This window comes from Oncorhynchus mykiss, chromosome 1 (assembly GCF_013265735.2).
Source record: "Oncorhynchus mykiss isolate Arlee chromosome 1, USDA_OmykA_1.1, whole genome shotgun sequence".
NCBI classification, from domain to species: Eukaryota; Metazoa; Chordata; class Actinopteri; order Salmoniformes; family Salmonidae; genus Oncorhynchus; species Oncorhynchus mykiss.
In genome coordinates this window covers 52,205,883-52,231,731 of record NC_048565.1, presented here as the reverse complement: position 1 = coordinate 52,231,731, position 25,849 = coordinate 52,205,883, and the positions used below count along the sequence as shown (strand labels likewise).

Below are 25,849 nucleotides of genomic sequence, written 5' to 3'. Positions count from 1 at the left end.
GGCAGTTTACTTTGGGCATATCAGTCAGGCTTAAAACCACCACATAAAGTTTGCAATACATTAAGAAGATTTAAAGAAGAGAGATTACTAGAAACTAACTAGGTTTCCCCTTTTATCTGTGTATTAGTTGTTAGAGTAGAAAACACGTGATTTTGTGCGACTCAAAATGGAACAAAATTCTGCAAAGATACAGGAAAAAAAGGAACTTGTGCATTTCAGGTAAAATCACAACCCAATGTTTATATCCCAGGACAAATGAGCTAAATTAATATAGTTGGTTCAGAGTTCGTTTTGATATTTCAACCTGCATGTCCTGATCACATCAACATGTCTGCGACGGAGCACGCGGGCGGTGTCGTCAGCATGTTAGATGTAGACCTGAAGAGTCCACTGTGACCCATATCTCACCCTTCACTGTCCTCTACTGGTCAGAAATGCTCACTACCACCTAACTCCACCCAGTTCACATCAATGCATTTTTACAGTGTCGGACAAATTGCATATATTTCCCTAAGGCTTGACTATTAAACTAAAGTGGAACTTTGGCGGATAATTGTACTGTAGAGTACATCCATTGCTGATCTTTCCACATTGTAGTCAGCACATTGTGGTCAGCGAAGCTCAGCACAATACTGCAAACTTGACTACTTACCCCTTTAATTTTCTTTTCCCCAGAGGCCACTAAGATCACCTTGGCTCCTTCCAACGCAGACGTGACGGTGGGGGAGAGTACCCACATGCAGTGTGCCGCGTCACATGACTCCACGCTGGACATCACATTCGTCTGGACCCTGGACGCCCACTCCATCGACTTCGACCGGGAGGGATCCCACTATGAACGCAACCTGGTAAGAGATTAGAAAGGCAGGCCAGAAAACATTGGGTTGACAGTTCAGATCCCGGGTATGGCTGAGATATTAAGTTAGTATTACTCTGGTGTAGCTGTGTAATACTCTGGTATAAATCGTATCTCTGTAACACTGTAACACCGCTGTACTGTAATACCCATTTAGCATCGAAAAGACCCATGAAAGACCCATGGACCGCTAACTGCTGGTGGCCTGTATCAGTTTAACTGCAGTTTCCTCATCAATGATGTGAGCCACTCTCTGTCCGTGCAGCCTTAGCAGTAAGCAGCAGCTAGCGATCCTCATCTGTCCTTCCACAGGAATGTCTCCATGTAACGATTGATGACCTTGCACAGCTGTGTACAAGGCTTATTTCCCCTCTCCTAAAATTACAGCAGGCTCCAGTTGAATTGTATTTGCCAATCAGAATCGTATGACTCATATTATAGTAACTAAGTTAATGTAATGCCGCCTTTATATTCTCAATGGGAGTATTTCATACACAGAAAATATGGCTGTCATTGTAAATGACTGACTCGCCTGGATAAAGGGTCAGTGACGTAAGGAGTGCTTCTTTGACCTTGGTTTGCTTCGTGCTGTGAGAGTGCAGTTCACATAACAAACTGTGAATGGCTACTGTAGATATTCTGCAGGCTTCTGTGGTCAAGTATTCTGTCTATTCCATTTTCCCGTTGAGAATACTAAAGAAGCACCATGTTATATTCGGCGAACAAGGCAGAAGGGCGATAGCCCTCTGGTACAGCTCCCTGTAGTTCTTCTGATTGGATGTTCAGATCTCTGTATCCCACCGAGTTTCTTCCAAAGCCTATGTAGTGACGGGAGTCTGGCAAGCGGGACTATATCCCTCAGGATTTGGAAAGTTGTAGCCTTGTAACAATAGATACCATGTTAATGGGTAATTGGAAGATGGGAAGGGGAATTTTTTTTGTCTAGCTGGAGCTCACGAGACATTTTACAACAGCCATAATATTTTAAAAAGATGGCCCACATGGACAAATAAAACTCAGAATAATATGCCTGTATCGTCGTGCTACAGAAATAAAACCCAGAATCCAATCAAATATCATTTTATTTGTCACATGCCGAATACAACAGGTGTAGGGGACCTTACCGTGAAATGCTTACTTACATGCCCTTAATCAACAATGTAGTTCAAGAAATATAATTGATAAAATATTTATTAAATAAACTACAGTTTCAAAAATCAAATAAATCAAAAAGTAACACAACAAATGTACATAACAATAACAATGGGGGGGTCAATGTAGATAGTCCGGGTGACCATTTGATTAGTTGTTCAGCAGTCTTATGGCTTGGGGTTAGAAGCTGTTAAGGAGCATGATGGTCCTAGATTTGGCGCTTGCCGTGCTGTAGCAGAGAGAACATTCTATGACTTGGGGTGACTGGAGTCTTTGAGCATTTTATGGGACTTTCTCTGACACGGGTCGTATATAGTTCCTGGATGTCAGGAAGCTTGGCCCCAGTGATGTACTGGGCCGTACGCACCACCCTCTAGCACCTTACGGTCAGATGCAGAGCAGTTGCCATACCAGGCGTTGATGCAACCGGTCAGCATGCTCTCGATGGTGCAGCTGTAGAACTTTTTGAGGATCTGGGGACCCATGCCAAATATTTTCAGTCTCCTGAGGGGGAAAAGGTATTGTCGTGCCCTCTTCACATCTGTCTTGGTGTATTTGGACCATGATAGTTTGTTGGTTATGTGGACACCAAGGAACTTGAAACTCTCGACCTGCTCCACTTCAGTGGTGTTCGGCCCTCCTTTTCCTGTAGTCCACGATCTGCTCGTTTGTCTTGCTCGCATTGAGGGAGAGGTTGTTGTCCTGGCACCACACTGGTGGGTCTCTGACCTCCTCCCTATTGGCTGTCTCATCGTTGTCGTGATCAGGGCTACCGCTGTTGTGTCGTCAGCAAACCTAATGATGGTGTTGGAGTCGTGCTTGGCCATGCAGTCGTGGGCGAACAGGGAGTACAGGAGGTGTCTAAGCACGCACCCCTGAGGGGCCCCAGTGTTGAGGATCAGCGTGGCAGATGGGTTGTTGACTACCGTCACCAACTGGGGGCGAGAGATGGAGTGAAGTGTTTGGTTTTGGTTCCTACTCTGTTGTGTTAGTGTACTATGATTAAACAATGTAGACAGATGGACTGAGGGGGACAAACTGTATCTGTCTGTACCCCAAACGTCACATCTCAGCCAGTGCCCCGTCACCATGAATAAATTACTACACAATGAGTTACTGTGGTTGGGCCCGTCAGGAAGTCCAGGATCCAGTTGCGGAGGGAGGTGTTTTGTCCCAGGGCCCTTAGCTTAGTGATGAGCTTTGTGGGCACTATGGTGTTGAACACTGAGCTGTATTTCTCTGGACGAATAATATACCTGTATTGTGATATATAAATAGAACCCAGAATAGTGTACCTGTATTGTGATATATAAATCAACCCAAAATAATACACCTGTATTGTGGTATATAAATAGAACCCAGAATAATATACCTGTATTGTGATATATACATAGAACCCAGAATAATATACCTGTATTGTGATATATAAATAGTGTAGCTAAGTGTCTGTTCTAACTGAAATGACTAGAACTAAGAGGTTGTGTGTCTGCACAGAATGAAATAGGCAATTATGTTACACTATTACTGGTATTATACTGTATCTCTGGATGTGTCCTGTTGTCCCTGTTCAGAATGGTGGTTCCAGTGGAGAGCTGCTCATTAAGAACACCCAGCTGAAGCATTCTGGACGTTACACCTGCACCGCCCAGACCCCTGTGGACAACGTCACCGCATCCGCCAATCTGGTAGTCAGAGGTACGTCACACACGCACGCGCGCACACACACACACACACACACACACACACACACACACACACACACACACACACACACACACACACACACACACACACACACACACACAGCACTAGAGTTGACAGGGTGGGAGGTACTTATAAGTGGGGTGCTAGACAGAGAGTGGGAGATGATTGACGCCACGTTTTCCCACTCTCTGTGGAACCTGTAGTTTGTCTCCATATCTGCTCTGTATATTAGTTCATTAAACAGATCTAAGTTCTACAAGGTAAGAGGGGCTGCCCTCTGAAAACAAAGTAAATGACAAATTGAATGACAAGCTACAGTAGCTGGCTTAAATAGCCCCTATAAACTGAGCTCTTAACACAGAGGGGGTGTCATAAGTTAGCCTGCAAAATGTGTATGTGTGACTGCATACAGTACGTGTGTGTGTGTGTGTGTGTGTGTGTGTGTGCGTGAGGGGTTGTAAATCTAGCCAGAGTTAGGAGACCATGGTTGTTTTATGGGCTGATTTGTCAACTCTGTGGCTCTTTCAGAGCAGTGGAAAAACCACTGTAGGAGGATATGCCTTTTGTCTTGGAGCCTGGCCAACCACTGGAGTGTAGGCACATGTCACAGTCTCACACCATGTCATTTATAAACACACTAGTTGAATTATCTGTGCTACCCTGCTGCATCTGAGAATGTTCCAGCCACCAAGGTCCTAGGCTTTTGGGTACAGTCAGATCTTCGATGGGACATGCAGGTCAACGCATCGTCCGAAAAAAAGTCTGAGGAGGTTTGGCAGTCCAAGACCTGAAAACTATCTATGAGACACACATACGTCCTGTGGTGGAAGTATGCTGTTGCCATGTGGCATTTCAACCTCACTGAGAAACAGAACCAGGCCTTAGAAAGAGTCCAGAGCTGGGCCGTCAAGATCATTCAAGTTTCTGGCTACACAACATACTCAGCGGCCTGCCAAAACCTACAGATGAAACCATTGCAGCAGACGAGTGGAGCTGTGCCTGAAATTTGCTCTCAAGCGGCAACGTTTGAGAGCAACACAGAAACACTACAGAAAAAGCCAAATATCCCCATTAGTTCGGCTTTTAAACTGACACGAGACGAGGGGTAGATAATCACGTTGAAATGTTCCTGCTTTTTATTATGTTTATGCTCTTCGTATCTTATGTAAGCTGAACTCAAATTCCATTTCCTTTACTGTAAACTGACAGAGTGCACCGTCGTGGCACATGCATGTATGTATTTGTGTAAATAAAACCTATCTATCCGGAAAGGGAAGGTCAGGCCTTTTATGTGGCCTCCTCAAAGAGCTTGGTAAATGAATGCTCCAGTGTTTGGGGTTCCTTTGGTATTCAAACAACGGAATCTCCTAAAGTATTTCCAAGGCATGACTTCTGCAATGCTGTATGCCCTAAAACAACCTTTCTCCCAGGTGGACAAAGGGGCTCTTTAGAACGGACTAAGAACTTTAGCAGAGGAGAGATCCTGTGTGTGATGATCCCCATCGTGCCCTGGTGGTGATGCTATAGAGCAGGCGCTGACAGATGGGAAGGTGATGTTCCCAGAATGCAGCGAAATAAAAAAAAACAAGGCAGAGACCCTGGCCTGCAGGTATGACCAATGGAGTGCCAAGAGGAAGGAGATGAAAGATGACCATGTGTCAATTCTGACAATGAGGAAGTAGATCTATTGAAGGACTTTACTGGGGAAATATCCCACAGCAGCTGTATCTTATTATTACCATCTTGTTATTATCGCTCTATGTGGTCACGTGCAGTGTCTGGATACATCTACATATCACAACAATGTATAATTGTTGTCGTTCAATGGCCGATTTAAAAACATGAGCTGGCGCACGCCCAGAAAAAAATAGTTTGTGTGGAGGTGCTGACTCACGGCGAATAAATGAAAAACTATCCAAACAAAGAAAGTTCAATGGGGGGAAAAACATTAAAAAGCAGCGCCTTTGAATTCTCTAATAGACTTTCCCCCATATGACAGTCATTTAAAAGAAATAAATGTCCTAGCTCTGAAGCTTATCATCCTGCACAGACCCTGGCCTGCATTGGGACGTGGAGTCAGAGCTTGCTCTATTCACCAGTCCGCTTCCACACAACTATACAACAAGCCTGAAAATGGACTTATTTGTGTAAAGGATGTTAGTTATACCTCCCTGTGAAACAACTGGGGGCTACTTCAGAGTGGAGGCAGAAGCTTAGCACACACACACACACACACACACGTACAATCCCCCCTAAATGAATAAACGTCCTATATGATTTGCTCAAAATGTGTTTTGAGTACAGCATACTGCCATCCACTTGGTATAAGTCTATAGTCAATCCCATTCCCAAATCTTTAACAAATGACCCGAGCGTGCCACTGAACTATAGAGGCATAAGTTTATTAATTACGGTTTATAAATGATATTCATCCATCCTCAACAAAAGGATAATTACATTTTTAGAGGACCAAAACATTCTGGTGGAAGAACAAAATGTTTTTTTTGTAAATCCAGAGCCTGTACAGATCATGTCTTCTCGGTCTGTACAATAATTAGAAATAGGTTGCATGAAGAGAAGCCTACTTTTGCATATTTCATTGATTTCCAGAAAGCTTTTGATTTTGTAAATAGGGATCTTTATCTTATAGTTTGTTAAAGACTGGGGTTGATGGGAAATGTTATCAAGCATCTCTTTACAAAGTACCAACTGATTGTGTGCGTGTTAATGAATATCGTACAGTTTGGTTTCCCACACCCTCGGGTAGTAGTTGAAGAACTAGTTTTAATGACGCCAACCTAAGTGTATGTAAACTTCCGACTTCATCTGTATGTGTATATATGCAGTGTGTACAGTTGAAGTCGGAGGTATACATACACTTAGGTTGGAGTCATTAAAACTAGTTTTTCAACCACTCCACCAGTTTCTTGTTCACAAACTATAGTTTTGGCAAGTCGGTTAGGGCATCTACTTTGTGCTTGACACAAGTAATTTTTCCAACAATTGTTTACAGACTGATTATTTCACTTATAATTCACTGTATCACAATTCCAGTGGGTCAGAAGTTTGCATTCACTAAGTTGACTGTGCCTTTAAACAGCTTGGAAAATTTCAGAAAAGGATGTCATGGCTTTAGAAGCTTCTGATAGGCTAATTGACATACTTTTTTGTCAATTGCATGTGTACCTGTGGATGTATTTCAAGGCCTACCTTCAAACTCAGTGCCTCTTTGCTTGACATCATGGGAAAATCAAAAGAAATCCAAAACCTCAGAAATACAATTGTAGACTTCCATAAGTCTGGTTCATCCTTGGGAGCAATTTCCAAACGCCTGAAGGTACCATGTTCATCTGTACAAACAATAGTACGCAAGTATAAACACCATGGGACCATGCAGCCGTCATACCACTCAGGAAGGAGGCGCTTTCTGTCTCCTTGAGATTAATGTACTTTGGTGTGAAAAGTGCAAATCAATCCCAGAACAACAGCAAAGGACCTTGTGAAGATGCTGGAGGAAACAGGTACAAAAGTATCTAAATCCACAGTAAAACGAGACCTATATTGACATAACCTGATAAGCCGCTCAGCAAGGAAGAAGCCACTGCTCTAAAACCGCCATAAAAATGGCAGACTACGGTTTGCAACTGCACATGGGGACAAAGATCGTACTTTTTGGAGAAATGTCCTCTGGTCTGATGAAACAAAAAGTGAACTGTTTGGCCATAATGACCATCGTCATTTTGGAGGAAAAGGGGGGAGACTTGCAAGCCGAAGAACACCATCCCAACCGTGAAGCACGGGGGTGGCAGCATCATGTTGTTGGGGTGCTTTGCACCAGGAGGGACTGGTGTACTTCACAAAATAGATGGCATCATGAGGAGGGAAATTATGGGGATATATTGAAGCAACATCAGTCAGGAAGTTAAAGCTTGGTCGCAAATGGGTCCAAGTGGACCATTTTTATTTAACTTGGCAAGTCAGTTGAGATCAAATTCTTATTTTCAGTGACAGCCTAGGAACAGTGGGGTAACTGCCTTGTTCAGGGGCAGAACAACAGATTTTTACCTTGTCAGCTCGGGGATTCAATCTTGCAACCTTTCGGTTTCTAGTCCAGTGCTCTAGGCTACCTGACGACCCCAAGTGTTCTTCCAAAGTTGTGGCAAAATGGCTTAAGGACAACAAAGTCAAGGTATTGGAGTGGCCATCAAAAAGCCCTGACCTCAGTCCTATAGAAAATGTGTGGGCAGAACTAAAAAAGTGTGTGCGAGCAAGGAGGCCTACAAACCTGACTCAGTTACACCAGCTCTGCCAGGAGGAATGGTCCAAAATTCACCCAATTTATTGTGGGAAGCTTGTGGAAGGCTACTCAAAACGTTTTACCCAAGTTAAAGAATTTAAAGGCAATGCTACTAAATACTAATTGAGTGTTTGTAAACTTCTGACCCACTGGGAATGTGATGAAAGAAATAAAAGCTGAAATAAATAATTCTCTCTACTATTAATCTGACATTTCACATTCTTAAAATATTGTGGTGATCCTAACTGACCTAAAAAAGGTAATTTTTACTAGGATTAAATGTCAGGTATTGTGAAAAACTGTTTAAATGTATTTGGCTAAGGTGTATGTAAACTTCCAACTTCAACTGTATGTATGTACTGTATATGTATGTACATTATTTTACTGCTCTAGGCATGTAATTATTGTTTGGATAACCTTATTTACTATTATGTATTGATTTATATTTTTATATATTTATTTATATATATATATATATATATTTTTTTTTTTTATTATATAAACATTTTTAATCTTTATGTGATGCACAATGCGGAGAATGCCAGAAGAATAATTATAATTTAATTACCATAGTGAATTATTGTAATGTTTGTTTATGTGTCAATTTAACCCTATAAGGGATGGGTTGCCAAATGGCGATTTGACACAAAAATAAAATGTAATTAATAAATGAATTAATTGATTATTCTACACACACACACACACACACACACACACACACACACACACACACACACACACACACACACATCTCTCCCTCTCTCTGTCACTCTACAGTCTAATCGCCTTAGTACTCAGGGTGGATTCTGTGACAGACATGAAGGTCCTGCTTGATTTCTGCGGCTGTCTGAGGCTGAGGCTGTGTGAAAGAGCGGGAGAGACTCACCCCAACAGTCTGGATTTTCTATTAGAGTCTTCTTCTTTCTCTCCTTCAGGAAGATGGAACTAGAGAAACAGTGGATTAAAAAAGTCTCTCGGTCCATAGGCTCAGTTAGTGAATGTCAATGGCCCTAAGCAAGGTATTAATCCTCAAGGCTAAGATTGATGCCAGTGGAATCACCTGTTTTGATGTTCATTCAGAATAGGTGTTGCAGTATAAGTACAACGTAGACTTAACAGGCAAGGAATCTTGCCAAGTCTATGCACCCATGAACAGAAGGGGAAAAGCATACGTTTCTTTTGTTTCACATTATACCTTACTATTCAGTATGGGCATGCACATTTGCATTATGTGTGCATGATACTATGACATTCTTTGTTCTGACCTAGTATTTTCTGTAGTAATAACCAATGATTATCTCTGTTTCTCCACCCAACTGCATGCTCCACCCCCTTCCCCCCTCCCTCCCTCTCCCCCCTCTCTTCCTCTCCGTCTCTCCAGGTCCGCCTGGGTCTCCAGGTGGGGTGCGCGTGGAGGAGATCAGGGATAAGAGTGTGCGTCTGATCTGGAGCCGAGGTACAGACAACCACAGCCCCATCTCTAAATACACTATCCAGTGCCGGGACTCGTTCTCTCAGGAGGACTGGCGAGACGCCACCACATGTAAGTCAAATAAATAAAGGACATACGGTACCAGTCAAAAGTTTGGACCTACTCATTCCGGGGTTTTTCTTTTTTTAAAATTATTTTCTACATTGTAGAATTATATTGAAGACCTCAAAACTATGAAATAACACATATAGAATCATGTAGTAATCAAAAAAGTGTTAAACAAATCCCAAAATATATGTTTGATTCTTCAAAGTAGCCACCTTTTACCTTGATGACAGTGCTGCATACTCTTGCCATTCTCTCAACCAGCTCATGAGGTAGTCATCTGGAATTACCTTTTATTAACAGGTGTGCCTTGTAAAAAGTTAATTTGTGGAATTTCTTTCCTTCTTAATGCGTTTGAGCCAATCAGTTGTGTTGTGACAAGGTAGGGGTGGTATACAGAAGATAGCCCTATTTGGTAAAATACCAAGTTTGCTCAAATAAGCAAAGATAAATGACAGTCAATCATTACTAAAAGACATGAAGGTTAGTCAATGCGGAAAATGTCTAGAACTTTGAAAGTTTCTTCAAGTGCAGTGGCAAAAACTATCAAGCGCTATGTTGAAACTGGCTCTCATGAGGACTGACACAGGAAAGGAAGACCAAGAATTACCTCTGCTGCAGAGGATAATTTCATTAGAGTTAACTACACCTCAGATTACAGTCCAAATAAATGCTTTACAGAGTTCAAGTAACAGACACATCTCAACATCAACTGTTCAGATGAGACTGCGTGAATCAGACCTTCATGGTCGATTTCTGCAAAGAAACCACTACTAAAGGACACCAATAATAAGAAGAGACTTGCTTGGGCCAAGAAACACGAGCAATGGACAATATACCGGTGGAAATCTGGGTTCAAATTTGAGATTTTTGGTTCCAACTGCCATGTCTTTGTGAGAGGCGAACGGATGATCACGGTGGGAACCACACAAGCGGAGAAGCATGGAGGAGGGGGTGTGATGGTGTGGGGGTGCTTTGCTGGTGACAGTGTCTGTGATTTATTTAGAATTTAAGGCACACTTAACCAGCATGGCCACCACAACATTCTGCAGCGATACACCATCCCATCTTGTTTTCACTTAGTGGGATTATCATTTGTTGTTCAACAGGACCATTACCCAACACACCTCCAGGCTGTGTTAGGGCTATTTGACCAAGAAGGAGAGTGATGGAGTGCTGCATCAGATGACCTGGCCTCCACAATCACCCGACCTCAACCCAATTGAGATGGTTTGGGATGAGTTGGACCGCAGAGTGAAGGAAAAACAGCGAACAAGTGTTCAACGTATGTGGGAACTCCTTCCAGACTGTAGGGAAAAGCATTCCAGGTGAAGCTGGTTGAGAGAATGTCAAGCGTTTGCAAAGCTGTCATCAAGGCAAAGGGTAGCTACTTCAAAGAATCTCAAATATAAAATATATTTGTTTAACACTTTTTTGGTTACTGCATGATTCCATATGTGTTATTTCATAGTTTTGATGTCTTAACTATTATTCTACAACGTAGAATATAGCAAAAATAAAGAGAAACCCTGGAATGTTTAGGTTTGTCCAAACTTTTGACTGGTACTGTACATCAAACTGTAGACTGGTCAAATATGTACCCTAAATGTGTAGGTCTGGTCTTGCAGTTTGTACTGCCGCTTTCAGAACCCATACTAGTGTCTCCTCTCCAACCTTTTTTTGTCTCTCTCCTACTGTCTATCAGTCCAATAAAATATAATGTTTTACTCCATGAACACCAAAATCTGGTCAAATAAACTAACACTGAAGCGGAGACTGCTGTGGTGCCACTCTGACTGGCTAAGTGCCAGATACGTACAGTGCTTTCGGGAAAGTATTCAGACCCCTTCACTTTTTCCACATTTTGTTACATTACAGCCTTCTAAATTGGATTAAATAAATAAAAAAATCAATCTACACCACAATACCCCATAATGACATAGCAAACCTGTTTTTTTTTTTTTTTTTTAGAAGTGCCAGTTATATTGCTATACATGGCGGAGCTCTTAAAGAAGCAAAACCTTCAGAGACCGAAACCAAAAAAGTTCTGGACGCATGGCATGTGTCCTCACAGGCACCGTTTCATAAGTCCTAGGTCAGCATTTATATCAAATGCAAAAAAAGATGAGCTCATTTACAGGACTACAAAGTCCTGTAAATGAGTGCTTTGGTCAGTAGCACCGAAGTAATACAACTTGTCTGAAAAAGACGTCCAAGTGCTGGCAGCATTTATACACACTCTGTTGTCATTGTTTATCTGACACTTCTCTGAGGTGAAACTATGTGTTTATGTATCTCTGTCTTCGGGTGCTTTTCAGTCTTTCAGTTTTTGTTACTCTTTAGTTTTTTTCTCCTCTTATGTTTGTTGTTTAGTAAATATTTACGTTTTTCTTTGTTTTTTTTCTTCTGCAATGTGAACATTTCCATGTCTGAAATGTGCTGTGTAAATAAAGCTTGATTTGATTTGTAGCCCCTCCAGATGTGGAAGGAAATGCAGAGTCGGCCACGGTGGTGGACTTGTTTCCCTGGACAGAGTATGAGTTCAGGGTGATAGCCACCAACACCCTGGGGACAGGAGACCCCAGCAGCCCCTCTCCCAAAGTCACTACGCTGGAGGCAGGTGAGTGGAACGGAGTTGGTACGGAACCGCCATCGCATCATGAGTAACCTTGCCTTAGATATGAAAACTTGTCTTGGCTACCAGAGCTAATGTCTAGGCCAGTGGTCACCAACCTTAACATGACTTAAAAACTGTAAGCCTATGCAACATTAACCTATTAAAAACAGTTGTGTTTTTTTGCAGTAGGCTATAGTCCCAATACACTATCACTATATATTGGCTATGCTTGAATTGCCCTGCCAATGTTGTTCTTCTCAGACCATTTAGAAATTATATTTAAAAATGTTGGGTATGCGATCACACTGGTAATTGTATTACTTGTGAGGCACAGCTGAGTGAGCATAATGATTTTCTATAATTCATTTTACTGGACTGATGGCCTGCATCTGATGGTCAGTTTAGGCTGGTAGCCTAGCGGGTAGCCCATTCCTGCAGTCAAACGACCGAGTGGCCTCATGGGTGGAATGTCATTCACATTTTTCATAATTTCATCATTAATAAACATGATTATTTTTTTAAATGCTGAAAATCCGGGGTTCGACGCCAAAAATCTTTGCTATATTTCAGTTTTCTGTGATGTATGTAAAGTGTAATATTGAATACATTTCAACCTGACACGGTACGTCCATGACCATGTGTGTCAGGTGCAAACTTTTGTTTCAAAGTAGATTATTTTAAAGACTACCAAGAAACACTCTGTGTGACCCTGATTTAGGCCACTGCAGTGAAAGGTTAAAAGCGGTGGGCCAGTAACGAGAGGTTGCTTGTTTAAATCCCAGAGCTGGCAAAGTGGAAAAATTGTCGGCTCTGCCCTTGAGCAAGGCAGTTAACCCCCAAACAACAACTGCTCCCCGGATGCCGATGACGTCGGTTAAAGGCAGCTCCCTCCGCACCTCTCTGGTTCTGAGAGGTTGGGTTAAATGCGGAAGACACATTACGTTTGAATGCATCCATTTGTGCAACTGACTTAGGTATCCCCTTTCCCCAGTCTGAGGAGAGGGAGGTAGAGAGAGGCTAGCGGTGAGGCTGCCTCTCACCTGACTCACTGTCCCTCTGCTCGCTCTCTGCTGAGAAAAGGGGACACAGTCTTCCAGCTGATGGCGAAACTCAAGTCGCACTGCATTGTTATCTACTACTACGGTGGGCAGGGTAGCCTAGTGGTTAGAGCATTGGACAAGTAACCGGAAGGTTGCGAGTTCAAATCCCCGAGCTGACAAGGTACAAATCTGTCGTTCTGCCCCTGAACCCACTGTTCCTAGGCCGTCATTGAAAATAAGAATTTGTTCTTAACTGACCTGCCTAGTTAAATAAAGGTATAAAATAAAAACGTCTGCCTCATGCACCAGTTCATGTTGTTACTCCTATGACCAGAGAAAGTGAAATATTCCTTGACACAAACCGCTAATAATACAGTAGCAACGCAAGCTTATCAAAACACTTTGCTATACTCATTCATGACTGCTGCGGTGCTGGTTGTAGTGCGTTTGAAAGTAGGGAGAACACGCATTTTATGGCTTGTAAAAGTGTTGAGAAAAGTGTGGACAGGTGCTGAATAACATCTTAGACATGAACCTACTCATAAAAACAGCCGTTCTTTGCTGTATTCGCCGAGTCTTTCTCTAGTCGCGGTTTTAAACGTTTTGAAATCTCACGGTCTCAACTTTGCTGTGCACGCACGGCTTCTTTTTACAGCCTACGGTACAAGGAAACTGTGCAGACAGACGGTGATCTGAGCTATCTGATTGGCCAGCGGTAGACCTATACGTTCACTTGATTTGCTCTCTAGGACTGCCGGGTCGGGTATGCAGAGTTCTACCTTCAGACACATGAAATAGTTCAGAATGGGAACTCTTTGCCTTCCCGGCACTAGAGCTTCTGAATCAAATGTACCTACTGCCAACTGCGATAAATAAATAAAATATGTATTTTTTAACATAAATATTTGGTGATCGACTATGAATGCCTTGGAGATCGACCAGTCGATCACTATCAACCTGTTGGTGACCACTGGCCTAGGCTTTAGCTCAGCGGGAGATCTGGTTTTGAACTGGAGATCTGGTTTTGAACCCCAGTCGGCCATTTAAGCTCAACATTGGAAAAAGTAGGCCTAGTGGAACCTTTCTAAAATAATAATATCTACTAGAAAACATCTCACGAAACCAAGACGCATGAGATAAGACTGAGCTTTAAGCAGAGCAGGAACGAGCTGTAGCCTTTCTACCCCCACAGTGTGGCATCGGTCCCATATGAACATTAATGCACTTGGCAGCATTAGTGACAGTGATATGGTATTTGCAAAGCCAATGCTGCGTCAGTACTGGTGCCAATGGAAGGGTACAGTATGTGTTGTTTGGCATTGTCCTGTGTGGACAATGGCCCCTATTCACAATGTGTCTCAGAGTAGCAGTTCTGATCTCGGATTTAGTTGGACCTTTTTAGATCATAATGAATATGATCAAATGGACAGGCTGGATCCTACTCTGATGGGCTTTGTGAATACTGCCCTGTGAATGTGAACTCAGATCTTGGCGTTTTGCTTTTAGTTCCTGTGGTGGCGCCCTCAGACATCGGCGGCGGCGGCGGGACCAGCAGGGAGCTGACCATAACTTGGACGGTAGGTCTAGCCAATACTTTTTCCAGGGTGACCTATGACCACGAACTCAACTTCCCTCCTAAATCTGATCTGACAACAGCCAGGAGCAAGCCAATGGAGACGAGCATTAGCAGAAGTTTTTGCACATGCAAAGTACATTTAGTTTTTGCCTTTCTTTTCCTCCTCTTTGCAAGGCAGTGCAAAACAGCTATGAAAGTACGGTGGCTATATTCATGTAGGAAGAGGGAAGAAAACACATCCCACCACAGCACATTCGTAACAGTGCGGTTTGACGGATAAACGCGGGTGTCCAGAAGTGCTTTTGTACCGGTCTCTCACTTGTTTACACTCACAACACGATCACCAGCAAATCTATCAGTGATAGGTATCAGGCATTAGCTAGCCTCCGTTTCTCTGCTGCCCCCTTTAGGAATTTGTCATTGCGCTCCTGGGCAAATTGCCTTTTCTTGCTAGAAGCCTGGCAGCATCAATCCTACAGCAGTTGGTCGATGTGATGAGGCTTGTGTTTAAAGGTTAACTGTGTGTGTTTAGAGGTTAGCGGTGTCTGATGCATGTACGTCACGCAGAACATATGGTCTGATGGTGCCTGAGCCAAGCTAGGAGATGAGGCATGGGGAGAGGGTGTTGGTCTAATAATAAGAGTGTCATAACTTTGGAATAAACACTCTGTCAGAAACACAGTCGTCATGTTTACTAGAATTAGTATTATATAAACATGCTTTAGAGTGACGATAACCCTTTTTATTTTGGGTCTGGCAATTGTCTTGTCACTCAGCGTAACGCTCTCTGCAAGGATGTCTTTTGTTTCTGTGGATATTTCTGTTATTCTCAGTCATTCAATTCTTGTTTCTATTCCATCTACCTCCAGCCAGTGCAGCCACAGTACTACTATGGACGTAACTTTGGCTACATCATCGCCTTTAAGCCCCGGGATGGCTACGAGTGGAGGAAGGTGACTGTGGCAGACCCCGGGGCTAAACACTACGTCCACAAAGACCCGTCCATCCTCGCCTCCACAGAGTTTGAGGTCAAAGTGAAGGCCTTCAACAGCAAAGGGGAAGGACCCTATAGTCTCATGGCTGTCATCTACTCTGCGCAGGACGGTAAGCACAGATCGAGGATCATCTTACTCCTAAACCCAAACCGCAAGCATCGGTGGGGAAAACAGAAAAACTGAACCCAGACTATTGCACTCTGTCCGCAGCATAGCGAGAGCAGGGCTCTTCAGAATGCCACACCTTCATATCAACTGTTTCAATCTGTCAGTGTCAATTATTTATCAGCACGGTGACTTTTTAATGGCGTGGGATATACTTCATAACTAATCCCAAAGATGAATGTGAAGAATTGTACCCTTAGAATGTGAACCCTCTCTACCCTCCCTCCATCTCTCCCTACCTCTCTCCCTCCCTCCATTCCCCGCCCTCATCAGAGTAGGATTATCGTGATCTTTGTGGCATGAACCAGAAAGCTAATTATTCACCCCAAGGATGCCAAGCATTTAGCCCACTTATTAACTTCAGCTGACAGACAATCAAGATAGCCACTACGGAGAGATGCTCAGTTGCGGTGGTAACGCTCGTTGGGAGTGCAAAAGAGGGGAGAAGCATTCAGTTAAGCTTGACGACGTGTGCGTGAAGGTTTCTTGGTGCGGTGCCCGCCGTGGGATTTAAACATCCAAAGAAGGTCAGCGCTCTGTCTTGGAGCGAACACTCTGAGAGTGTGCCTTGGGTCATAACTCAGAGGAAAGTTTCTGTCACTGAGCTTGTTCCAAGTAATGATTAATGGCTGTTAACAGATGCCTCCTTACCAAGACTGAGGGAGGTCTGCATGAACAGGTCAGACTTGGTGCCAACATGAAGTTGTAAAGTGAAAGAGAAACTATATTCATAGAAAATGGATAGTTACTGTAGATGGGTGTATGGAGGAAATACTTTTACAGGGTCTCTCTCTCTCTCTCTCTCTGTGTCTTATAGTGTCTTAAATTATATATCTGTGTGTGCCACCAGTGCCATCTAAAGCCCCGACTAGTGTGGGGGCCAGGGCGCTGTCCGCCACTGAGGCCATCGTGTGGTGGCTTCCTGTCACCCAGCACACTGTAGAAGGCTACCAGGTCAGTACTATGTGTCTTTGTCTATGAGGAGTAACATGACTGTTTGTCAGATAGAAGTAGAAGCGACCTGTCTGCACCAACCCAGAGTCCTCCAAACAATGGACTAACCCTGAGTCCTCCAAACAATGGACTAACCCTGAGTCCTCCAAACAATGGACTAACCCTGAGTCCTCCAAACAATGGACTAACCCTGAGTCCTCCAAACAATGGACTAAACCTGAGTCCTCCAAACAATGCACTAACCCTGAGTCCTCCAAACAATGGACTAACCCTGAGTCCTCCAAACAATGGACTAACCCTGAGTCCTCCAAACAATGGACTAACCCTGAGTCCTCCAAACAATGGACTAACCCTGAGTCCTCCAAACAATGGACTAACCCTGAGTCCTCCAAACAATGGACTAACCCAGAGTCCTCCAAACAATGGACTAACCCTGAGTCCTCCAAACAATGGACTAAACCTGAGTCCTCCAAACAATGGACTAAGCCTGAGTACTCCATTGTATTTGATCCAGCACAATCAGCTAGTAGTCATTACCATATTATTTTACCAGGAAGTATTTAGGCCTTAAAATATTTTATATACAGTATATTGAGTCTCTGTGATCGTCTCCTTCTTCTCCTGTCCAGGTGCGGTACTGGAGGAAGGCGGAGGACAGCGAGACGTCCAGTCAGAGGGTGGTGGTGTCCAGCAGAGAGAACCAGACCAGGCTGGATAACATGAGGCCAGACTCCCACTACCTCATAGAGGTCAAGGCCTACAATGCAGCCGGATACGGACCCCCCAGCCAACACTTACAGATCTACACCAAGAAAGCCCGTACGTATTTTTATCTCCGGGCTGGTTTCCTGGAAATAAATGAAGACTACTCTTAGACTAATCTGTGTCTGGGAGACTGATCCTCGGCTAAAGAATCGTCAGCATATTCTGAGTTATGAACCGGGGTGCAAAAGTGTAATCTCACTGATTCTGTGTTTGGTTGTCACCTGATCCTTACACTGTAGAACAATTCTTCTTCTGTTTTTCGCCAGCCCCAAGCCGGCCTCCTAAAATAATCAGTAAAAAGCTGAAAGGCACATCAGTGAATATCGCCTGGGAACATGTTGAGCCCTTGGCCAACGAGTCAACAATAGATGGCTACAAGGTGGGTACAGTTTTACAAATGCATGGAAGCTTGTAGTGTAGTTAAAAAAAGGCCTGTACTTCAGATTAACACATGAGCAATAGTCTCTCTCCAGCATCTGCCACATACGCACGAGACGTAACAGATTTCTTAAAGCTACAGCTTTCAAAACTCAACCAAGCTAGAAGGTCCACATTACTCGACACGACATACAGTGTACTCAAGTGCCTTTCTCATACACTGCAAAAAGTGAAATCTAAGCAAGCCTGAATATCCTATATTGAGTGATAATTCACTTTTTTACCAAGCTAAATGATTTAACGTCATTGGCAGATAATTTTGCTTATTGTAACTTAAAAAAAGGCTTATTACAAGTAAGGGTACCAAAGCCTCCCTCCCAGAGAATCTTAACACATACTGTGGTCGCTTTGAGGCAGACAATACCAAGCCATCCAGGAGGACTCTCGCTGTTCCGGACGACCAGGTGATTTTCACTCTCCGAGGCTGATGCGAGGAAAACTCTCAAAAGAGTAAAAACTCACAAAGCTGCCAGCCCAGACGGCATCCCTGGCCGCATCCTCAGAGTGTGTTCTGACCAGCTGGTGGGTGTCTTCTCGGACATATTCAACCTGCCCCAGGCCGTAGTGCCCACCTGCTATAAGGACAGCACCAATATACCAGTGCCAAAGAAAAACAAGGTGTCATGCCCAAAACCGCCCTGTCGCACTCACCCCGCTCATCATGAAGTGCTTCAAGGGCCTGGTCATGGCCCACGTTAAGGCCAGCACGCCAGGTACACTGGACACACTCCAATTTGCCTACCGCTCCAACAGATCCACGGTAGATGGCATTTCCATCACTATTCACACGGCCGTAACTCATCTGGACAAGAGGAACACCTATGTGAGCGTACTGATCATCGACTACAGTTTAGCATTCAACACTATTGTTCCCTCCAAGCTTGACCCTCTGCAGCATCAGGTTCGCTGACGAAACCACGGTGGTAGGCCTCATAACCAACCACGAAGAGTCGGCCTATAGAGAGGAGGTAAGCGGAATTGTGGTGCCAGGCCCGCAACCTCTCCCTCAACATCAGCGAAACAAATGAGTTAATTGTTGGCTTCAGGAAGCAGAGGAGGGAACATTCCCCGATCCACATCAATGGGACTGGAGTAGAGAGAGTGAGACGTTTTAAGTTCCTCGGCGTCCACATTACCGAGGACTTGACATGGACCAACAACACCACCACTCTTGTCAAGAGGGCGCAACAGTGTCTCTACTTCCTAAGGCTGCCAAATTAAGGCTGAAATTTGGCATGCCACCCCGGGGCCTCTCCTAATACTACCCGCTGCATCATTGAGAGCGTCCTGACCAGTTGCATCACGGCCTGGTATGGGGAATTGCTCCATCCACGACCAAACGGCCCTCCAATGGGTGAAGACTGTCCAGTACACCACCGGGACCATGTTCCCACCCATCCAGGACATCTATTTGAAACAGTGTGGAAGGCCGGCAGCATCCTTACTGTCGAGCAGACGGTATTGGAGTATGAGGTATGATGCCAACAGGCTCAGAGACCAACAGGCTCTATCTACAAGCCATCAGAGAGCTGGCCCCTCTAGACCAGCCACCTGCACTGACTCTCTGTACCTTAGCACACATGCACTCACTCATTCATACACTCACATAGATATACAGTGGCATGAAAAAGTATGTGAACCCTTGGTAATTACCTGGATTTCTTCATACATTTGTCATCAAATTTGATCTGATCTTGATCTAAGTCACAACAACAGACAAACACAGTGTGCTTAAACTAATAACACTCCTTATTGTATTTTTCTTGTCTATATTGAATACATAATTTAACCATTTACGGTGTAGGTTGGAACAAGTATGTGAACCCCTAGGCTAATGACTTCTCCAAAAGCTAATTGGAGTCAGGAGTCCGCTAACCTGGAGTCCAATTAATGAGACGAGATTGGAGATGTTGGTTAGAGATGCCCTGCCCTATAAAAAAAAACGATCACAAAATTTGAGTTTGCTATTCACAAGAAGCATTGCCTGATGTGAACCGTGTCTCAAACAAAAGAGATCTCAGAAGACCTAAGATTAAGAATTGTTGACTTGCATAAAGCTGGAAAGGGTTACAAATGTATCTATAAAAGCCTTGATATTCATCAGTCCACGGCCTGGACAGCTTGCTATCATCAACAGAAAAATGAATTTCCAAGTTCATCAAGACATTTTGCAGGGGATTGTAAGGCTCTCTGTCTGCCAATTGAAGCTCAACAAAAGTTGGGTGATGCAACAGGACAACGACCCAAAACACAGAAGTAATTCAACAACAGAACGGCTTCAACAGAAGAAAATACGCCTTCTGAAGTGGCTCAGTCAGAGTCCTGACCTCAAGCCGATTGAGATGCTGTGTCATGACCTCAAGAAAATGGTTCACACCAGACATCCCAAGAATATTGCTGAACTGAAACAATATTGTAAAGAGGAATGGTCCAACATTACACCTGATCGTGCAGATCTGATCCGCAACTACTGAAAATGTTTGGTTGAGGTTATTGCTGCCAAAGGATGCTCAACCAGTTATCAAATCATAGAGTTCACATACTTTTTCAATCCTGCACTGTGATTGTTTACACGGTGTGTTCAATAAATACATGAACAAGTATAAATGTTTGTGTGTTATTAGTTTAAGCAGACTTTTTTTTCTATTGTTGTGACCTAGATGAAGATCAAATCAAATTGTATGACCAATTAATGCAGAAATCCAGGTAATTCCAAAGGGTTCACATACTTTTTCTTGCCACTGTACACTCATACACGCACGCACGCACACGCACACACACACACACACACACACACACACACACACACACACATACATGGATGCTACACACATCACAAACTGCTGCTACAAGATTGCTAAATACTTCACAATTTAAAACACTTGCCCACCAATCCCCCTTCCCCAAAACACTTTTAAATATTGGGCTATAAATTGTGCCTTCCTGTATTACACTATAATGTTTATTCTATTCTACTGGGCAATTTACTTTATGTTTGTATTCTTATCTTTTATTATTTATTATTGTTGTTGTATTGTCGAGAAGGAACCTGCACGTAAGCATTTTGTTGGACAGTGTATACCATGTGTATCCCATACATACAAGACAATTAAGGGAATTATCAGTCAATATAAGATATTTAGGCTAGCTTATATTTCACTTTTTGCAGTGTAGTCACAGCTCCTTAGTATGAACATATATGAACTGATCTAATATTCTGTCTGTGTGTTGGTCTCCATACAGGTCCTGTACAGGCAGGCCAGCAAATCCACTGGGATGCTGTTTACCACTGGGAAGCGGTCCATAGACCTGCCCATGCACAAGGATGGGGACTACATAGTGGAGGTCAGGGCTCACAGCGAGGGAGGGGACGGGGCTGTGGCCCAAATACGCATCTCAGGTAACACATAAATCAAATATCAACGTAATACATTTACAAAAATGTATAAAGCCCCTTTTTAGAGGCAGAAATGAATATGACACAAAATGGAGGCTGATTGTGAGGAGGTGCTATAGATTAAGTAACACAGCGCCAACATAATAACACTTGAGTGAAGCACTGTAGTCCATCTGAAGTTGAATCCCATATTTGGTGCGGTGGGGAGATATCACCATCTTATCCAAGGCAGCTGGCCCTCCATTTGTCAAACCCCTTCCATTATAATCCCCCCCGGAGCTCCGATTCCCAGGAGTCTGTGTAATCAAGCTGTCAGGTTGGCCTGGCCTCCATGATAACAGCTACCCAGGAGGGGGTTTCCCTCTTCCTCTTCTCACAAGACCCCCTCTACCCCTTGATCCATCCACCCAGACTCTCAGCCAACCCTCCATCCTCCACCCCATCCACTCAGCCAGTCGTTCAGTCAGTCGGCCAGTCAATCTGAAGTCAGTGGGCCATCACCAGGCTTTTGTAATGGACTTTAGACTAAAGCCTTTCCACCCATCTTATACCTCTATAATAATATCCACTATGAAAATGTCAGTGACAGCTCCTGTCCATGGGCCCCCTGGTTGACTGTGACAAATGACTCTGGCTTTCGGTGGCCATCTTTAAAACTGAAATAATCCTGCTATTTTATGACGGCCCAAGGAATCAGCTGTAGGCTACACAATGCACCCATCTATACATACATTTGGAATCAGTTCACCAATGGCTTCTCTACTGGAGCGAGCCCTCATGAATGTAGCATGTGTGGATTGAAACAGAGGTGAGCTCTCTATGACAATAAATGTTGTGTCAGCCAGCCATAACCGTCAGCCAGTAATTTACAGTACATGTCATCCATCTCCAAATTGGATGTGGCATTCACATTTTGCCACTGAAAAAAAAAAAAAAACCTGACTGTCTTGCCGTACAAATTCTAGATCCAATCTTTGGCTTATTGAGAACATGTCACACCATATTACACAGGTGGTAGGGAGAGGGGACACTCAGAGGGGTACACAGCATGATATCATAAAACCACGAAGGAAAGTGGTCGAAACTTTTGTCGCCAATTAACAACATTGGAGCATAAATTGCAGTGTGCACTCACTCTTTTTACCATTTTCTAAGCATATGATTTGATATCCACTACCTGCTCAAACACATTGGATAGTGCGTATGAAATATTTTCCTATCGTGAAACCATACACAGGATCCCTAACAGAACAGACCAAATATACATGGCTTGGTTGATAGGTTAGAACGCTACCCAAACTGTAATTGAAACGTCACCATTGTGCCTCTGTCTGTCTCCCTCCAGGTGGAGGCATCATGGCTGCCAAGTCCCTCAGCTTGGCCTCCCTGCTTCTGGTGGCTCTGCTCTGCCTGATGGGCCTCTGAATGTAGCGCCATCTTTCTCTGTCTTCACTGTCCAGTCCAGTGAAGGAGACTCTGTGAAGTTGACGCCTATCTATGACAACTTTGGTTTCCACAACCTTTGGTTTCACCTTGCAGGCCAAAAAAAAACATATTCCCCGTTTCGAGGAATTAAGGCTCTGTTTGTGGGGAAAAAGACACAATACAAAATTTGGACAGAGAAGATATCTGGGATCTCTCTTATTTTAAACCTACATTATCGTTGAAGGAGGAGTGTCTAAAGGGGGTGTTTCAACTTTTTCAATATGCCTTATATGTGAACGGTTACACTTATCTTTCACAATGCCATGACTGGCTCTTGACTGGGTGAGGTGTTAGTGCATAGGTACTGCACCAAGATGGCAGGTAACTGTTTAAAAAAAATATTGTGATTACAGGCCTTTCTTGTTCATTCATGAAGGTACAGTAGCTTCAAAGTGTGTGTTTCATTTGATGTATGGCATTATGGGCAATTGTTACAACATAGCATTCCATATATAGTGTATATATATATATATAAGCTTAGCAGGTAATATAGTTGTGAAGGATAAGTGTATGAGTTTCTGAAAATGTCTTTGTGTTTTATATGCATTTCAGTGACTTTTTCTTCCCCCTTTTTCTTTTCTTTTTTCAAGATGAATTACACCATCCCCTTTACAGAGATACAGTCAAATCAAATCTTGGTCCCCGGCATCCTACGATTTCTCTTATCGAACATCATCAGACAAAAGAGCAATTCATGTAATACTAATATAATATATGCAATGTATATGGTTCTGCTATCTTAATAAGTACATATAGCCAGTACATATAGCTTACTATTAACGCTGTAACTTCTTTGTTCAGAGAAACGTTGATTTTTATCTCACAGAAACATGCTTATTTCCAACTCGTAACGCTCTCGAAAACGAATGGACCCCGTTTACAAGTGTTTGCATGTAGCCATTGTTATCAGAAAGAGTTTCCTGACAAAACAAGAGAAACTTCTCAGCCAGAGTGATGCGAGCATTTTTAGCACATGCATATCTGTGTATGTAAAAGTTGAATGTATTGATGAACTGTGGGAACGAGAAATTAGCTTGAAAACATATCAGACCTGCAGTTTGTATATATCCATAAAAAGGATGCGGATTCATGATTTCGACTGGCTGAGAAAAGCTGCCTGCCTGTCTGTCTCATCCGGACTCCCGGCACGTTCATTGCTATGGGACAGCTGGAGATCGAATTTGAATATTGTAACAATGTTGCAAATACCTGAGGGACACACCGCAAGGTTTATACAAAAATCCGCTGTTGAAAACTAAATGTTAGTCTTAAAGAAATGTGAGATAATGTCTAGATGCTTTTTATAGTGGAGATCAAGTTTATAAATTGTGACCGACCGGCTTAAATCGGTCTCGTGCCGCAAAATTTGAAATTGTGTTTTTTTTTTTTTTACATTGGATAAAAGTGGAGACTCAGAGCTACAAAATGGTATTTCATACACTGCATTTGAGGAACAATGGGAAAGTAATTCTGCTTTGAAAGTTGATAAACTTATAAACTCACTTTTGAGAAAATTGCCTTTTGAATGTTTTGGTACCTACTGGAGTAGGGTGTCTACACCCATTCAGCATTGTTCACACCCTCTTAAAATGGGTGGGGCTAAACAATGAACCATAATCCCAATCCATAGAGTGCTAGCTAAAGTTATCCAAATAGGTTCAGTGTTAGCTAGTTAGCTTGCTAACATTAGGCTATAACTAGCAATGCGAAATGGCATTCTGATATAACATTAAAGTTACTACACACAGATCATAAGCATAATATTAGCTAGCGAGCCTGCCATCTAATGTCAGCTAGCTAGCTAACAGCAAGCTTTAGCTTGCAATGAAAACAACTTTCTGACAAAATTATAAACGTATAATATCTGAAACTGTAGCTAGACTCTTACCCATATACATGGACGAATGCTTCATGGCAGATTGCAACCCCGTTCATTAAATAAGACATCCTGTGTTGTTTCCATTTTGTTTGTATGCTTTTTTGCCAACGTTTACTGACATATTCAACCGCCGTTATTCTGCACTCTGGCACACTCAGACGAGTGCCCTGAAACAGTTGCTGCAGTGACGTTCTATTGAAATGGATACTTGCATAGTAGAGTCTTTTGTTAAGTGTTACTACACGATAAATAAAATAAAAAAGCAGCGTTAGATTGGATTACCTAGACATAATGACCAGCTCAAATAGACAGAAGCGTGCTATATGGCAGACCAATCCAAACTCATCTCTTGGCATGTCCAGCCCACTCATTATCTCAGCCAATCATGACTAGCGGGACGGTTGCTGTCTTTTTAACCAACTGTGCTCGTAATTTAACAATTTTATTCGCATAGAGCCTTGCAAAAGTACTTATCCCCCTTGGCGTTTTTCCTATTTTGCTGCATTACAACTTGTAATTTAAATGGATTTTTATTTCATAGTATTTATTAAACAGTCTAAATTGGTGAAGTGAAATGAAAAAAATGATATAAAATAAAAAATGGAAAAGTGGTGCATGCATATGTATTCACCCCTTTACCATGAAGCTCCTAAATAAGATCTGGTGCAACCAATGACCTTCAGAAGTCACATAATTAGTTAAAGAAAGTCCACCTGTGTGCAATCTAAGTGTCACATAATCCGCCACATGATCTCAGTATATATACACCTGTTCTGAAAGGCCCCAGAGTCTGCAACACCACTAAGCAAGTGGCACCATGAAGACCAAGGAGCTCTCCAAACAGGTCACGGACAATGTTGTGGAGAACTACAGATAAGGTTGAGTTGTAAAAAAATATCAGAAACTTTGAACATTCCACAGATCACCATTAAATGCATTATTAAAATGTTTTAAAGAATATGACACCACAACAAACCTGCCAAGAGAGGGCC

General features: G+C 42.9%; 1 protein-coding gene across 2 annotated transcripts in view; it reads left to right on the top strand.

Annotated features, from left to right (window-relative positions):
• LOC110524655 (contactin-1a) overlaps positions 1 to 24,936 on the top strand; it is a 114,800-nt gene extending 89,864 nt beyond the window's left edge. For both annotated transcript variants that reach the window (XM_021604503.2, XM_021604512.2), the window contains exons 15-25: positions 676 to 848; positions 3,580 to 3,703; positions 9,391 to 9,552; positions 12,017 to 12,166; positions 14,710 to 14,780; positions 15,649 to 15,883; positions 16,790 to 16,893; positions 17,523 to 17,712; positions 17,925 to 18,037; positions 21,340 to 21,496; positions 22,839 to 24,936. In XM_021604503.2, the coding sequence (XP_021460178.1) occupies positions 676 to 848; positions 3,580 to 3,703; positions 9,391 to 9,552; positions 12,017 to 12,166; positions 14,710 to 14,780; positions 15,649 to 15,883; positions 16,790 to 16,893; positions 17,523 to 17,712; positions 17,925 to 18,037; positions 21,340 to 21,496; positions 22,839 to 22,918 (1,559 nt within the window). In that variant the 3' untranslated portion in view covers positions 22,919 to 24,936. The remainder of the gene's footprint in view (positions 1 to 675; positions 849 to 3,579; positions 3,704 to 9,390; positions 9,553 to 12,016; positions 12,167 to 14,709; positions 14,781 to 15,648; positions 15,884 to 16,789; positions 16,894 to 17,522; positions 17,713 to 17,924; positions 18,038 to 21,339; positions 21,497 to 22,838) is intronic.
• The last annotated feature ends 913 nt before the right edge of the window (positions 24,937 to 25,849 follow it).